Source organism: Mya arenaria, chromosome 13 (genome assembly GCF_026914265.1).
Source record: "Mya arenaria isolate MELC-2E11 chromosome 13, ASM2691426v1".
In the NCBI taxonomy this organism is placed as follows: domain Eukaryota; kingdom Metazoa; phylum Mollusca; class Bivalvia; order Myida; family Myidae; genus Mya; species Mya arenaria.
In genome coordinates, this window is record NC_069134.1 from 62,235,817 (window position 1) to 62,253,977 (window position 18,161).

Genomic DNA, 18,161 nt, shown 5'->3' on the forward strand with positions numbered 1-18,161 from the left:
ATTAAAAACCTGGTTTTGTTGCATTGCGGCGTTTCTTGTTTTCTTAATGGCAGAACGTATATATTATGATATGCTTTTTATCTGATTGAATATTTTTCCAAAAGTTCACAAGGACTATATATATATATAAGTATCTATCATGTGTTTCCGGTACGGATAGAAAAATCCGACCCGAGGGCACGTGCGTAAGCCGGTAACGCAGCGTGCCCGAGGGTCGGAGTTTTCTATCCGGACCGGAAAAACATGATTGATATTTTTTCTTGCATATCTAAATTTATCGATTTGTGGAAAAAAAGACGTTTAAAACGAACTTTTGTACAATTACACCAAAATGCGCGTGCGACGTTGTTTACTAACGTCAAAGAGCGTCGTAATTTTGAATAACTAAAAATAGCGTTTTTGAAGGATTATTTAATTTTAATTTTAATTAAAAGTCTTGCAAACATATATATTTGATTGCGCTTTATTAAATGGCATAATATATTTTTCATAAACCATGCAATAACTGAAATAAGTAGTGGCGCCTTGTTGCACGGGACTCATCTTACATGGGGTATGTAAGATGAGTTTTTCCAGCACTGGTCACAAGACCGTAAACACACGTCCGGTATGCAAGAATATCATTTCCGTTTTGTCGGTTTTAGATGAGCTGGTGTCGGTTTTTCCCAACACGACGCTGTACACGGTGCTAGGCAACCACGACCCTTACCCAGCCAATCAAATGCCGTATGATACAGACAATACCGCATACTACAAGGGTATATTGGAAAAGAGTAACTGGGATTCGGTTCTTGGAGTGAATGAAAGCAGGCATTTTCACAATGGTACAGATTTTGGGTCCGAAGCATCTAGCTTGTAGAGTTCTACTTTTTCAGCTCGTATCAAAAAGGTCGAGGTGTTGTCATAATTATGCGTCGTCAGTTGACGGCGTCGTCGTCGTTTAAACACTTTGATCTAAGCCATTACTTAACACCCGTTTTAAGATACCCATATGAAACTTGGCAAACATGTTCACAGGTGGCAATGCGCACGTGTTTAGCAAGGCACATAACTCTGCCCAACTAACTGTTAAGATGCGTCCCTTGTTTGAAGTGCACTTGGCGTCACTATTAATTGACGCCGCTGACGGCGTTGTGGAGAAAAACTCCTTTATTGTTGGCCATATCTTGCCTTTAAATTACGCATTTCCCAACGCTGCCTATTATTCTAACTGTAGTGTATGTCGACTCCAGCCATGTAAATTAATCGGCTGAGAAAAAGGAACAAGTGTTGGCTTCCACCTGATGTGGTTTTGCTTAAGATGCGGTCATCTCAAACATCATTGTTCTCCCAGAGGGGTGTATTTATTGAAAATAAGGAAAAGGTTAAAGATTAAAATTTATTTGAAAAATAACTTCCTTTGTTTTTTTCAGGCGGCTATTACAGCGCCACAATCTCTGAGAAACTACGGTTAATAGGACTTAACACGAACCTATACTACGACCAGGACCGACTAACTAAGGACCTGCCGGACCCGGCGCAGCAGATAGACTTCCTGGATAAACAACTACAGGAGGCGCGCAAACACAACAATATGGTAGGACGTAGGGCTTTGTCGGGAGTTTGGAAGTTTGTAAAAGAGTTTAGGATTTTGATGATGTAGCTGAGTTGTTGGATTGGCTCTAGGAGACGCACCCGGCAACAGGCTTTTTAGCGGGCCTCTCTTTTCCTACTTTTCCCTACTTTTTCTTAAAAAATCTCCCTACTATTCCTATTTTTTTGTAAAATTAGTTCGAGAAATAATATATATTTTTTTAAGTAAATGCATTGTTTGAAATTATCTAAATCTTGATTTTGATAAGAAGCTATTTCTAGTATTTGTGTAGGATAAGTTTGATGCAATAGGTCTTCAGTGCTGAAAGAGGGGTTCTATGATGAGAATGAGTGGTGCATGTTGACAAGTCGGAGACACCTCATCCTGTGGCTGAATCCCTCTTGTAGCACTGGTTTCTAAGCAAGGAATGCAACATGTACATCACAATTGTTGAATAGGTTTAGTAGTTATTTATTTGCATCCAAAAGGTAAGTAAAGAGCCCTACTATCCCTACTTTTTGCTCTTAATATCCGTATTTTACCCTACTTTTTGCTCTTAATATCCGTATTTTACCCTACTTTTTGCTCTTAATATCCGTATTTTACCCTACTTTTTGCTCTTAATATCCGTATTTTACCCTACTTTTTAAGAAAATCCTCTTACTAATATCCCTCCTTTTTATAATTGGTCACTTGAAAGCCTGCGGCACTGACCATCTAAAATTGCATAGATTACACCAGAATGCACCATTTTAGACTTAAAACATTCAAATCTTTCTTATGGGAGGTACCACAACACAGGAGATTTTGTTCCCGGACGTACTTTGTTGTTTGTACGTACTTCAAACTTGCATCCAATAGCGCCAAATCATTAAGTCCATGTTATGTAGTTTGGTGGGGTAGGAAAATCAGAATGTCTACCAGCATTATTTACCACTCTTCGACCCAGGACACATGCCCCCACGTTATACGTCAATTTAACACCCGCCTTCTGCAACAAAGTAAGCACCATTTTTAATTGAAAATACTTGAAATCGAAGTATTGAAATTTTACTTTCCATTAACGGCACAGAGAAAGGGTTTTATTAGGATATCAAATTTCTATGGCGAATAGGATTTGAAGTGTCTAACTATATAATCTTTGTAAGACCTTCGTACTGGCAAGTATAACTCTTTTTTTCATTTCCAAGGTATACATAATAGCGCACGTTCCACCTGGCGTCTTTGAGTTAGGGAGCGGACTGACCTGGTTCTACCCCAAGTATAACAAACAGTACCTCGAGAAACTCGAGGAATTTGCTGACATCATCTCCCTCCAATTGTACGGACACGAACACACGGACAGCTTCCGGGTACAGTTTGACGCTGAAGGTCAGTTATACTGTTTGTAAAAATAGTAAAGCTTCATTATTATAGTTTGTCTATTTTTCAAGAAATTGTCAATGTTTTTCTATAGCGCTTGCCAACGGCGACGGTGTCGGTTCTGCAAAAAACATACATTCGTTTTTAACTCAAAATATTCACATGAAATTTGGTAGACATGTTACCAATGGAAATACGTATACTTGTAGTAAATCTCATAAATCCCACTTACATGTATATATTTATCGATTTAGGATTCTTGATTTATCGATTATCGAGAGCAACGGACTTGCATGCAGTGTTCGTTGTTAATTACTCATCTATATATAGTGTTAAGTTATAAAGTGTAAGCGAAGGAGATGGGAGAGTTTGCGCGAAGGTCGGTCGGTCTGTGAATCTATCCGTCAGTCCTTAGACCTCGTAATTTTCGCGCCATATATCAAGATTGGATACTGTAGGGCACCAAAACTCCAGTGGTATGGCGTGCTTGCCAGTTTGAGGATCCCTATTGATTTAGGATCTGTAACAATCTGACATAGGACCATGGAAATCCACCACTGGAAGGTTACCATTGATCAGAAAATTTAACCTTTCGTTTTGTATCTGTCGGACAAAGATCAAGGTCACAGACAACGTGACATGGGACTATGAAACTTCACTACTAGGTTGCCCTTGACCAGTATATGACCCCATTGTTTTGGATCTGTAGGTTAAGAACACAAAAATATTTTTTGAAATGTTTATCTGCGCACCTACAAAATGGTTATGATGTACTATCTGTAAATATTGTAAGTAGGGTGCATTTCAACAGTAAATGACCTGTTATGGATAAAAATCGAATGTCTAGTTTCAATCTCGTTATTTGGATTTATGTGTAAACTTGGCCGTCTGTCTGTCCGTCCGTTCCAGCTTCTGTCCATTCGTTTTTGTTTATGTTACATTAACCTTGTGATCGACTTACCCTTTATGTATCTATCACTTTACTGGTAAGGATCCAATTTTATTTAGTACCTTGCTAATGCTAAAATGTTCGAATACATTTGCAACTCAGGGAAGCCAATTAGCATGATGCTGCTGGCACCCGCAGTGACCCCCTGGAAGAGCACACTCCCGGGGGTAGGAGCGAACAACCCATCTATCCGGCTGTTCAAGTACGACCGGGAAAATGGGGTGGCCCAGAACTATGTGCAGTACTATCTTAACCTCACTGCAGCCAATATAAAAGGTAGGTGGAGGTTTTATTACTAATATAATGTTATTAATTAGGTGATTTCATATTGGCCCAGCTATTTGTCCGAGGCTAGCCCTTTGGGCTCAGGCCAATACTGCTGACCGAGGGCACATAACTTTGCCAGTATGAACTCACCTAATTATTTGGCGAGTTAAGTAGCCAATCAAAAAGGCAGAAACTAGTATTGGCCGACTTTGGACGAGTTTTGGCATAACTTTCAATTGTCAAGTGCTAGTACTACAATTGTCCCGGTTTCTTGTCAAATACGTAATAGTTGAATAATGATGAACGGTTCACACTGGTGTGCTGGAGGATATAATATATGTTAAAACTTTTGACAATTATTCCAAGTTTTATACTTCATATAATGTGTATTTTACATACTCAAAAAACATTTTTATACTTACGATTAACTTTTGTATTACGACACATATTTTGGACGGACATTAAGTTATAATCCTTATGTGATTTTATCGCTCTCGGTGAAACCTAGTTGTCTATATCATAAAAAAAGAATGGCGACTTAAAGATACTGGCTGAGTTCATTACTCTTTGAGATGAAATCTTAGCGTTCTGGGCATGTCCCAATATATCAAATTGCTTTATAAAACATTGATAGTGGCCGAGGAATACACGACGGCTGATAATGGTTTTGTTCCCTTACGCAGGCACTGGTGACGACTGGCAAAAAGAATACGATACATCAGACGTGTATGCCTTAGATGAGCTACGCCCCGCCAAGTTACATGAGCTTGCTCGTGCGTTCACCGATCGCAGTAACAAGCTGTTTCAACACTACCTTCAATACAACAGCGTTCTTTGGGCGGGAAATACCGAATGCAACGAAACTTGCCATTTACATCATCTCTGTGCAATAACTCAGTTAAGACTATGACAATTTCCGGACATGTATATCAGGCGGCGTGACCACGCACCACCCCACCCAAACGACTCACCACCACCCCCACCGACCCACTCCCCAGCCCCAGGTGCCCACGTATATGTTTTACCTCATAGGGGGTCTAGCTGCTGTTGTGTTCCTTCTCTTCCTAGTCGTGGCGTGTATGTGTCTGAGAAAGGGGAGACGTCTAAGGGCGCCCCGGTACGCCAAATTTGGTTCCTTATCCCTAAATAGCTGAGACTATTACTTCACGCAAACCTTCAAGAAACCTATTAATGTGCGTTCTGTTTGCTTCAATATATTTGAAAATTATTTCAGCAGTCGCTTGTGCTTTTATTGTTTTCCTTTTGCAATGTTTTCTGAAATCGTTGTTGCTTTTGTTTCGTATTCATCAACCTACAGTTTTGTTAAAGCAGAAATTGTTTCGACAATGTTAAATTTTATGATATCACGTGTTATTATGTGTCATGTTTTATACCGAAATTTTACCACATAAATATGTTTTCATGGAGCTATTTAACCGTCGTTTATAGTGCAATACAGCAATAACATAATCCCAATATAGTGTTCATAACATGGCAGTATGGAGCCGATTTAAAATGAGCCGAATATTTATTTGGGTTAATCAGCAGTCAGCCGTTATTGGTTTTATTCAGGGGAATCGGTGTATCTAAACAGAGATTTGATCAGTAGACAAAACATAATCCCGAACACTAAGCTGATTAAAGTGCATTTTATATTATGTATTACTATGTAATTAGAATGAATGTGTATGTATTAACAGGTTCTTAGTATGAATAAGTATGTATTAGTATTAAATTTGTATTTATTAGTTTGTAAAAGCATGTAATTAGTGAGCAAGTATGCAATAGTATGTATAAGTATGTATTGTTATTATATTAATATGTATTAGTAAGTTATCCATTTATATAAGTTTGAATTATTATAATATTAATTTGTATTTCTATGCTATAAGTATGTAATAGTATGTTATTAAAGGTGCACTCTAACTGATATACTATTTTAACAACTTATTTTTTGTCTTGGAAAGAATATTTTTTAGCATAAATATCTGCAAACCAATGATAAAAGATTGCTGACAAAAGATCAGATCGCAGATTTGCATATTTCCGTTCGAAAATTAATGTTTTACAACAGTATAAGAAAAATGCATAAAACATTAATTTTTGAACTTAAATATTAAAATCTTCGATCTTTTTTTGTCAGCAGTCTTATACAACTGGTTTCCATGGATTTTTGCAAAAATTGGCTCGTTCCAAGACAAAAAATAAAAAAGTTGTCAAAATTTTAAAATTGTGAGAGTGCAGCTTTAAGAACCTATAACCCTAATATTACTTAACTGCGATTTAAGTGTTACCGGCAATGGGAAGCGACTCTTTTATATTCGAAGTAACGAGAGTAAATGCGTTACTTCCCTTGACACATTTGCCACAGGGTTAATACTGTTTGCTTTAAACACATTTAATTCTGAATATGTTGGTTACCATAAGGGCCCCTAGCAGATCCTATGGGGGGGGGGAGGGCGCATCCGGCGCCTCAAATCGTCTCATCGTCTCAATTTACCTTGTATTGTTATACAGTAGCACACATGCTAAATATGGGGTAGTACCCAAAACCTCCCTGCTGACACTTGTCGTAGAGGGAATGTCCCAGTGAGATATGTACGTGAAGTTAGCGGCCTAGCGGCCTAGCGGCGTGAAGTTAGCGGCCTAGCGGCGTGAAGTTGGCGGCCTGGCGGCCTATTTTTTTCTATTTCCAAGCAATTGTTAATGCGTTTTTTTTAAAACAAAGATTTTTATAAATCAAAGTTTTTTATTCATACAGTTACATAGCGGCCTTAAATTGTTTTCTATTCAACATTTTTATACGTTATATTCTAAAACAATCATAAATTAACTGTTTTATGCACAAATTATCACTCTGAAGCTTTTTTCAACTTCTTTTCAAAAAAGTCGATCGAGCACTTAAGCGGCCTAGCGGCCTACCGGTGTGAAATTAGCGGCCTGGCGGCCTAATGGATACCATTTTAGGCCGCTAGGCCGCTAGGCCGCTAAGTTCACGCCGCTAGGCCGCTGAAGTGCTCGATCGACATTTTTGAAAAAAAGTTGGAAAACGCTACCGAGTGATAATTTGTGCATAAAAACAGTAAATGTATCATTGTTTTAGAAGAACAGGCATGTTTAATGCTTTGAAATAGCTGACTGCTTAATCGACGTTTTTGAAAAAAAAACTGTTGATAATCGCTAATAGCTTCAAAGTGTTAATTTGTGCATTAAAACAGTTAATATGTCATTGTTTTAGAAGAAAATGCATGTATACATGCTTTGATATAGGAAACCATTTTAGGCCGCTAGGCCGCCAGGCCGCTAACTTCACGCCGCTAGGCCGCTGAAGTGCTCGATCGATTATTTTGAAAAAAAGTTGAAAAACGCTTCAGAGTGATAATTTGTGCATAAAAACAGTAAATATACCATTGTTTTAGAAGAACAGGCATGTTTGATGCTTTGAATTAGCTGACTGTTTTATCGACGTTTATGAAAAAAAACTTTGATAATCGCTAATCGCTTCAAAGTGTTAATTTGTGCATGAAAACAGTTTATATGTCATTGTTTTAAAGAAAATGCATATATACATGCTTAGTTTGAAATAGGATTCAAATTTAGGCCGCTAGGCCGCTAGGCCACCATGCCGCTAACTTCACGCCGCTAGGCCGCTAGGCCGCTGAAGTGCTGGATCGACTTTTTTTGAAAAAAAAAAATGAAAATAGCTTCAGGGTGATAATTTGTGCATAAAAACAGTAAACACATCATTGTTTTAGAAGATCAGGCATGGTTAGTGCTTTGAAATAGCTGACTGCTTAATCGACGTTTTAGAAAAATAATGTTGATAATCGCTTTAATGTGTTAATGTGCGCATAAAAACAGTTAATATGTCAATGTTATAGAAGAAAGTGCATGAATACATGCTTTGAAATAGGATTCAATTTAGGCCGCTAATTTTACGCCGCTAGGCCGCTAGGTCGCTGAAGTGCTTGATCGATTTTTTTGAGAAAAAAAATGAAAAACGCTTCAGAGTGATAATTTGTGCATAATAACAGTAAATACATCATTGTTTTAAAGAAAACGCATTAACAATTGCTTGGAAATAAAAAAAATAATTAGCCCGCTAGGCCGCCAACTTCACACAGCTAGGCCGCTAACTTCACGCCGCTAGGCCGCTTGGCCGCTAGGCCGCTAACTTCACGCCGCTAGGCCGCTAACTTTACGCCGCTAGGCCGCTAACTTCACGCCGCTAGGCCGCCAGACTGCTAGGCCGCGAACTTCACGTACATTGATTTATCATTGTTTTAAAGAAAACGCATTAACAATTGCTTGGAAATAGAAAAAAATAATTAGGCCGCTAGGCCGCCAACTTCAGGCCGCTAGGCCGCCAGGCCGCCAACTTCACGCCGCTAGGCCGCTTGGCCGCTAGGCCGCTAACTTCACGCCGCTGTGCCGCTAGGCCACTAGGCCGCTAACTTCACGTACATATTGCGTGTAAGTGTAAATATAAACATTCACTATATTGAGAATGCTGTTCAGTTGTGAATGAGCACATATTCGTTACCAAAACCGATGAAGCGCAATTGTGCAATACTTTATTGTTAAATATTCAACCCTTAAAAATTAAACCACACCACTACTATAAACTGGGTATTTTGGATCTGACGTGTAGCAGATATGATTTCATCCCGCTCAATAACAAAGAAATAAAGAGGAAAACCACACATTGCAAAAACTTGTATTTGTAACGCATTTTGACCTGTTTATTCAGTTTACAGGTTCTGAACCATTAACCAAATACAATACGTGGGAACCGAGCATTTATTTCGAATATAACTTTAAAAGGCACTATTTTAGCTTACTGTGATATTTCAGACAAAAGCAAGCATTAATTTATTTTAATTCAGCAAACATTTAAATTCCACAAATCACTGGATATAAACGTGTCGGTATAATGCATCGGGCATGGCTTGCCTACATTATATTCTATTACCATCATTGGGATCTGATGTCTATATAATAATAGCAAATAAAACAATACTAGAAAGCCTTAGCTGCGCCGGTGTAGCAAATTAATGACCCCATCTCACATAGAATAATGACCAGGGTGCTACTACAAACATATGTACAATCAATACAATACACTTATCTTTAGCGGGGTGGAGCTGAGGAGTATTGTTCTACATTTCGAGAGCCAATAATTCTGTATAGAAGAATGAAACAATAATGTCCAGTAATTATTCTATAAGGGTTACTTTTTTGTTACACCAACATCAAGTTAAAGCTGCACTCTCACAGAATAACCGTTTTTACAACTTTTTTTTATTTTTTGGCTTGGAATGAGCAAATTTTTGCGTAAATATCTGCCAACCAGTGATAAAAGACTGCTGACAAAAATTCAGACCGTAGATTTTCATATTTCCGTTCAAAAATTGATGTTTTATGGCTTAAACCGTTAGTAACGGTTTAAGAAAAATGCATAAAACATCAATTAAATTTTAAACTAAAATATTAACATCTGCGATCTATTTTTTTGTCAGCAGTCTTATATAACTGGTTTCTATGGATTTTCGCAAAAATTGGCTCGTTCCAAGACAAAAAATAAAAATGTTGTCAAAACGTTCAATCAGTGAGAGTGCAGCTTTAAACGCAATACATTTTGAAAGTAAAACAATCATATTAAGTTCCTGCTTGGAGTCGAGTCGTGTCCCGTAGTTCTAAAACAGAGTACCAGGCAATCATTATTTCAAATCCTCAAAATTGTTTATAATTATTATTCCTGTCGTGCATCTTCTTTTAATGCAAGGAAGCAGAAAGAGCATAGGTCCTTTTAAGAAGTTCATAGGATACATAATGTACGTCATGTTTGACATACTGTTGGCTTTGTTCAAAGTCCAACACTAACACAAAACATGTGCGTATACACATTTCGTTCTTAGTATTTACCAGTTTATATAGCACTCAGTATGTAATTCACTTTGCCGCACATATGTACATACATCCATCCGAACATATTCTTACCAAGTGTGATCGAAATATATGATCGAGTGCCCATTCCAGATTTTCGTTTAACTGAGTTTTTTACTGAGTTTTTACTGACTCCTTTTTCGTGGCAGCTTACACCAGCGCGAGAAATGACTCGAATCATTAGAGAAGAAGACAAAACGTTGTTCGCCGATACGGGATTTAGCCCTCTCAACAACCTTTTCCGGGGGAAACACCTCGTATTGCGGTGGCCGGTATTGTAGTACACTGCAACTACCGTCGAACCGTATGGTTATCGCTTCTTCAATTATCTTTCTGTACTTAAAAAATCCGCGAAAAGCGTAATGCGCAATGCTGACTTTGACTGATGATCTATCAACGCCGTTCGTTTTCAAAACGACTGCCTCGTGGTGTAAAAGGTAATACGTATATCTGATGACGTCACCACCTTTTACGTCATCTGCTGACCATATTTGTTCGACGCTCACGCTCAGGAGACGTGTGTTCATCTCATTACAATTACTACATATGAAGTTTTTCTCGAACAGTTTCGTGTTGCGCATCCTTTCATCGCTTATTCCCATAAAACCTCTGCTTAGAAACAGTTTTACCACCATCCGGACTTTTACTACTTGTATGCTGAAGGGCTTGCCGGTAACGCATTTCGTCGCAAAATGTTCACAGTTATTTCGAAAAACATTGTAGTTAAAATCGCGTGTTCCTTTTTGTTGTTGATAATATTCTCTCGCCCGGCATGCTACCTCTGCCTTTGTAAACTTGCGATTTTGATAAACAACAACATTAATTCTCTCGTGTGCGAAATCAAGCGTCTTCACAGTTTCCTCGATAAAAGCTTTTCCCCAGAAAAAAGACCTTGAACTTGACCCTGCATGTGTATTTGTTGCTTCAATGATTTTGATCTGATTTGTATCAAGCTTTTCAGTCACAATCGCGTGGTGATCATACAGTCTTCCATAAAAAGTAATATGATCGCCAACATTAATTTCATTATGTGCAAAAACGGGCACAGCTTTAACACATTCTGCACATTTTCCGAACTCTTCAGTTCCTGAAGCCTGATCATTAAGTGACTCTTTATTAACTGGTCCGCAATTGTCATCTGTGTCCTGGTTTTGTTCTTCGATTATCATGCTTATGGGTCCTTCAATCTCACCAACTGTTGAATCTGTGCCCGCTGCTCCACGATTGTCAAAGGAGAATCCTTCATTTATTATCGATATCACATCTCTTGGTCTTTGTTCACTTTTATTCGTGTGTTTTGGCCTTAACAACACTTGGGACTCCATCTCTGGGTTCTGGTGCGGGTGCCCTCAGCAGAATAATTTACCTGAAGAATATTTACTCTGAATATTTATGCGAAAACCTACAGAAACAAGTTCAGAAGCAAAGGTTTAAACATAAACCCGGTTTAATGGCACCGGGTAAAGGCCAAAGACTTAGAACATAAAGATAACAAATCACAAACAAGAACCATGGAAAAACAGCACAAAACTCCACAAACATATATATATATATATATATATATATATATATATATATATATATATATATATATATATATATATATATATATATATATATAAACTAGGTATGTTTAAATTACATTCTTGAAGCTTTTCAAAGCATGAACTTCAAAGTCTGAACATATTAGTTCAACGGACCGACGATCCAGTGTGCCATAGACAGATACCTATTGGTCCTACACCACTAACCCCCTTTCATTTCCAATTCATATCTTAAGTCTAAGAATATTTTGAGATGATATATCTATTGTATATGTTACGTTCGTTTCTTAGCTGCCCGCTAATCGGATTCGGTTGTTGTATTCGCACTATATCGATAGAAAAGCTGTCCGTTTTAGCACCATACTGCGATTGGTTTCGCCGTGAAGGCAAACTATTGCTGGGATATATGAATAAAAGGGTCATCTTATCAACGAGCGTACAATACACTATCGATACATCAGATGTTCCAGCTCAATATTTAGAGAGCGTCACAAAGTAAATTGCAAAATCGATATTTTTTACCAACACTGACTTATTATAAACCTTCTTAAGTTTCGAAAATATTATAACTACTTTTAAATATTTATCAGAAAGAAAACAACCCTACGATACGTGCTTTAGTAGGATTACTACATCAACCTTTAAGGACACACAAGCACATCAAGAAACCCTAATTCGGTTTCCAATGGGCAACGTTATCTGAGCCAAAGAAATTTGATGAGCAGTTTTTTTAACGCATGGAAGCACCATGTAGACTGTTTTCTGTTTTAAAGTTATTGGGAACTGTGTTTACACAAGGACTATTGCCGAAACAGCCGTCGCAGAAAACAGCACCATTTTTTATTACACCATTGATCTGTAGAATTGTAAAATTCCTTGTTGTAAACCTTTGGTGTCACTTTTATAGAAACAAATGCATAAATTACATAATGATGATCATACTAGACTTCTATTGAAATTTTAAATGTCTTTAAAATGCAGGTGTTTCATTAAGATATCTATATAAGGTACGAATATATTTAATCTGATAAAAATGTAAATCGAGCATTTTCTGTTTGGGGTCGCTTCAATGTAATCGTCTGCTTTCTGGCGCCCCTATTTGTAGCTATGTTCAATCCTGCTGTGACTTTCCAAGACTAGCGTGTTTATTAGAACCCTGTCTGAAATTTCTACATTTTTTGCATGGTGTTGAAAGGCAATTTCAAAATGGCTGATACCTCCGACAACCCTACTTTCAACACTGAAAACGCATCCAACATTAACGTGTGTTGTGAATCTTTGCAAATATAATGGCTACTGTTGTTTTATCAACTAATAAAGCGAAGCTACAATGAGGACAACACCAATCAGAGGGTAAAATGTATAACTTTCATTTAATCACCACATTACATGCACTGAGTGTCGCCGGTGAAGTCAATAATTATGTATCTAAAGGTTGGTGTATTTACAACTTTATCGCAACGACCCCAAAGAATTCGACAGAGATTACAGAGAGTACCAACATTCACCTATTTGTGATTGCACACAACAAAGAACGTAGCAATAAGATATATTTAGTGATCACCAGGACACAAATAAATGATCAAACTACATGAAATCAACTTCGATACAAGCTGCACATGCCTTCTTTCCTTTAATACATGTCAAGCAATGGCTAATCACTATGATTGTGAATAGGCCAATTCTACTAAGATAATTGTATGTACAGTTAACAACTATATCCTAAGCCAATATCTTGTTTGACGAGGGTTTATGGACAATTCATTTAACCTGATAGTGGGATTTTTCGTTGAAATGAAGGTGTACGTGACGATATAGATACGAATCAGAAACATTTATATTTGTGTAGACTGGCGCGCTCATTGTATATCATTATGATCCCCCCACTACAGGTCGCAGACATTTTGATATATTGAATCTTTCTGACTGTCTGTATGGATGGAAGTATGCGCGCGAAACCTGCTGATGATGCTTATGAAACTTCCCATGAACGATAAGTAGCAAGCCTACGAAATGTTCCCTTTGGGTATTTGTTCACAGAGTTATGGCCCTTTCAGTGTTTTCGTATAATGCAATGCAGGTAAAATCCAGAACAAAATTGCATGGATTTCTTTCTGCCTTGGCACAGCGACTCAACTTTATGAGTAGGTGTGCGTTACACAAGTTATGTTCTGACAGGCGGCCAGCTTAAATACTAGAGGTAAACTACATACCTCAAATACAAGTATTCACAATGCATTTTAGCTTTAACCGTAACCATTTTAAGTAATTCAATACATTGGTTAGCAGGCTTTGAATATTAACACAGCGGTGAAATATTTTATTAAAAATATATCTTAACGATAGCAGACAAAACTTCAGGCAAAAGATAACATTTTATTGATTTTACTTTGTTTGAACGAAATTAAGCAATGCATTCTCAGATTTAATTGCTGTGATTGGTCGAGTGATTATTCCACAATTTCATTAAACAGTGCTCTTGACTGCTCCGTTTTCGTGGCAGCTTGCACCATCTCGAGATACGACTCCAGTCATTGGAAGAGGACAATCCCTCAGCCACCTTTTCTATGGGAAATACCTCGTATTGCGGTAGCCCGTATTGTAGTTCACCGTAACTGCCGAACCGTATGGTTATCGATTCTTCAATTATCTGTTTGTACTTAAGAATTCCGCAAAAAGCGTAATGTTCAATGCTGACTTTGACTGATGTTTTACCAGCCCCCTTCGTTTCCAAAACGACTGCCTCGTGGTATAAATGAAAGTACGTATATACGATGACGTCACCACCTTTTACGTCATCTGCTGACAATATTGGTTTGACGCTCACACTCAGGAGACCTTTGTTCATCTCATTACAATTACTACATATGAAGTTTTTCTCGAAAGTTTCGCGTTGCGCATTTTTTCATCGCTTATTTCAAGATTACCCCGTCACAGTTATTTCGAAAAACATTGTAGTTAAAATCGCGTGTTTCTTTTTGATGTTGATAATATTCTCTCGCCCGCCTTGCTACCTCTGCGATTTTGATACACAACAACATTAATTCTATCGTTTGCGAAATCAAGCGTCTTCACAGTTTCCTTGATAAAAGCTTTACCCCAGAAAGGATACCCAAAGATTGCCACTGCATGTGTATTCGTTGCTTCTATGATATTGATCTGGTTTGTATCTAGCTTTTCAGTCACAATCGCGTGATGATGATCATACACTGTGCCTGAAATGTAATGATCACCAACATCAATTTCATTATGTGCGAAAACGGGCACAGCTTTGACACATTCTGCACACTTTCCGAACTCTTCAGGTCCTGTAACCTGATCATCAAGTGAATCTTTACGCGCTGGTCCGCGATTGTCAGCTGTGTCCTGGTTTCGTTCTTCGATTATCGAAATCAAGCTTATGGGTCTTTGTCGATGGTTACTCGTGGTTTGTTGCATTGACACCACATTGGACTCCATAGTTCTTTGTTTTACATTAGGGTGCACTCCGCCGAATAATTTACCTGAATAATCTTTGATCTCAAAATTACATTCTTGACTACGATAATTGTACATACCTCATTTAACGATGATATCCAATGCAACTATCTTTTGTGTTGAAAATGCGATTGTGGATTTATGGACACTTTATATTATCTGAAAGCGAACGCTTCGTAAAAGAAACTGCATCCACAATCGCGTGGTAAGCATGTACTGTTCCATAAAGAGTTATATGATAGCCGACATCAATACCATCATATGCGTAAACGGGCAGAGCTTTGACGCATTATGCGCATGAATATCTTACTCAGTTGAATCTGTGAAAATGTTTTCTGTTCTCTTTTCTTGATACCGACTGCAAATCAGTAGGTCTTTAAGGGCCAAAATTAACCGCCCTTTACCCCCTTCTTGCATTGCCTTTTCCATGGACTCCATGCCCCGGTGATAAACTTGCGGATATCCTATGCAGAATTAATTAACTTAGCCATGCTTGATACAATTACAATATTAATGCGCATTTGAAACTCCAAACTCAAAAGTTTGAACATATCTGTTAAATGTGGCCCACGTTCTTGTGTACAAAAGACAAATAATTCATCTACCTATACCAGTAAACCAATCTTACATCCTTTTGATGTCTTACTTATATCTAAAGATAAAGTCTGCTTAAGTATGATGTTATTATAGTCTGTAAAGCGTTGGTTTCCAAGTTATCCGCTAATGAGCTTCGGTAGTGGTGTTCGTATTCGATATTGATACAAAAGGTGTCCGTCGTAGTAATGAACTACAATTGGAGCCGTCGCTGAAGCGAAATATTGGAGGAATCTTCAACTATAAGAATACAACTGCCACCTTTTCACCGTTTGCAGGATCAATATATCAAGATTAATTAATTCAGTTAAATATTAATTGTGTGTTTCACATCAAATTAAACCTTTACTTGCAAACTCGATAATGAAAAATAAATTTCATAGTTTCGAAAAAAGACGTTATAGCTACTCAAAATAATTGAAAAAACCGACTGTACGATACGTGCCATGCTAAGATGGATCCTAAAACCTTTTAGGATATAACAGCACATCAAGCCAACCCTCATCCGGTTCCCTCAGTTGTCTAAGGGTCACATCTTAACTATATCTGAGTCAGGGCTGTGTCACTTGCTTCCCTTATAGGCAGTCTTGTTAACATGTGTATGCACCATTTTGCTGTGAACATCTTTAATGGTTTCAAAGTATTTATTATTTTGCATAAAGATTATGGCCATACCGCCGAAACCGACAGCAACCCTATAAAGAATAACACCATTGGCCATCCCCTTAATTTGTACAAACATTCAGTGTCAATATTGTTGAAACAAAAATAATTAAATACACAAAAGTGATCATTTTAGACTACAAAAGCCATTCGTCTTTTGGGAGGTCCCCAAATTTCAAACACCACATTAAAAGCCTATTTTTTTGAATTACCAGGAAGAAGGTGAATGTTCAAAGTTTGTGTCCCAAGTGCAATTCAACTAATGGCAAGACCATTGGCTTTGAAGTTATACGTTGACAGCAGTTGGGCGTTGGAGGTTTTTCAAAACAAAAACTATATTAATTTAAATTACATTATCTACATTATTTAAAAGGTCTTTGTTTACACAATTCAATGGTGTATCAATAATGTACATATTAAAACAAATAAATTGTAAGCACTTCAAGAGGGGTCCCCTCACTGTTATCGTATGCTCTCGGGCGCCCCTTCCTTTTGAGCTTTTCTTGGAAGATGTAAACAGTGAACTTCCTGTTGTGGCTTTCTCAGAATTTGTATAAAACCCTTGTCTGTAATCTCTACAGTATCTGCTCTGATTCCAATGACAGGTTATTCCGATATCCCTACTTTCAACACTGTCAGCGCAGCCAGCACGGCCTTATGATGTATCTTATTTTCCACAGTTATTGATAATTCTAGAAAAAACGTTGTTGCACAACATGAAGTCGGCCCGAAGATAATTCGAAAGACATTATTGTTGATAATACTGTTACAATAACGACCCCCCTCCAATGGATGGGGGAGACGTATTGCGTTTGCCCTGTCCGTCAGTCCGTCCGTCAGACAGTCAGTCCTTACGTCACACTTAGTTTCCGCTTATTTACTTGAGAACGCAAAGATTCATGAATTTCATACTTGGTCTTCAAGTTGGTCATGACTAGTAGATGACCCCTACTGATTTTGTGATCATTAGGTCAAAGGCAAAGGTCGCGCTGACCTCATGCTGAAACTGTTCGATATATAACTTTAGAACACTTGCAGTCAGGCTCTTCATACTTGGTACACCAGTTGATCATGACTAGTTGATGACCCCCATTGCTTTTTTGGGATCAGTAGGTCAAGGTCAATGCAAGGTCAATGTTACTTTAAGGGAAAACACGACTTCTGTTCAATCACTAAAGAACATTTGTACCCAGACACTTCATATTTGATATGCCAATTGTTCATGACTGTTAGTGGATCCCTTGATTTCGGGATTCATATGTTCAAGATCAAGATCGCAGGACCTTAAGATATAAATGGGTTTCCACTGATGAACTGGGTCAAGGTCACTGTTACTAAAAATAGAAAAACAGACACAGGCTGAAGTTCTTCTGTCAATCATAAAAAGCCTGGTTTTGTTGCATTGCGACGTTTCTTGTTTTCTTAATGGCAGAACGTATATATTATGATATGCTTTTTATCTGATTGAATATTTTATCAAAAGTTCACAAGGACTATATATATATATATATATAAGTATCTATCATGTGTTTCCGGTACGGATAGAAAATTCCGACCCAAGCCTTGGGCCAAGGGCACGTGCGTAAGCCGGCAACGCAGCGTGCCCGAGGGTTTTCTATCCGGACCGGAAAAACATGATTGATATTTTTTTTGCATATATAAATTTATCGATTTGTGGAAAAAAAGACGTTTAAAACGAACTTTTGTACACTTACACCAAAATGCGCGTGCGACGTTGTTTACTAACGTCAAAGAGCGTCGTAATTTTGAATAACTAAAAATAGCG

General features: G+C 37.8%; 1 protein-coding gene and 1 pseudogene across 2 annotated transcripts; one reads left to right on the forward strand and one right to left on the reverse strand.

Annotated features, from left to right (window-relative positions):
* The first annotated feature begins 562 nt into the window (after nt 1–562).
* Nucleotides 563–5,587, forward strand: LOC128215448 (acid sphingomyelinase-like phosphodiesterase 3b; annotated as a pseudogene).
* Nucleotides 5,588–8,713: 3,126 nt separating this feature from the next.
* Nucleotides 8,714–15,319, reverse strand: LOC128213706 (uncharacterized). Of its 2 annotated transcripts, XM_052919723.1 has the most exons (3): nt 15,199–15,286; nt 14,740–14,856; nt 8,714–11,463 (listed from the first exon to the last, which is right to left on the reverse strand). In XM_052919723.1, the coding sequence occupies exon 3, from the start codon at nt 11,420–11,422 to the stop codon at nt 10,223–10,225; it is 1,200 nt and encodes a 399-aa protein (XP_052775683.1). In that variant the 5' UTR covers nt 11,423–11,463; nt 14,740–14,856; nt 15,199–15,286; the 3' UTR covers nt 8,714–10,222. The 2 variants fall into 2 exon arrangements, with proteins under 2 accessions (XP_052775683.1, XP_052775682.1); XM_052919722.1 differs by lacking the exon at nt 14,740–14,856 and having other exon boundaries at nt 15,199–15,319.
* Between the last annotated feature and the right edge of the window lie 2,842 nt (nt 15,320–18,161).

Coding starts and splice junctions, on each gene's coding strand:
- LOC128213706 (XM_052919722.1), bottom strand. CDS start 11,422: ATGGAGTCCCAAGTGTTGTTAAGGCCAAAACACACGAATAAAAGTGAA.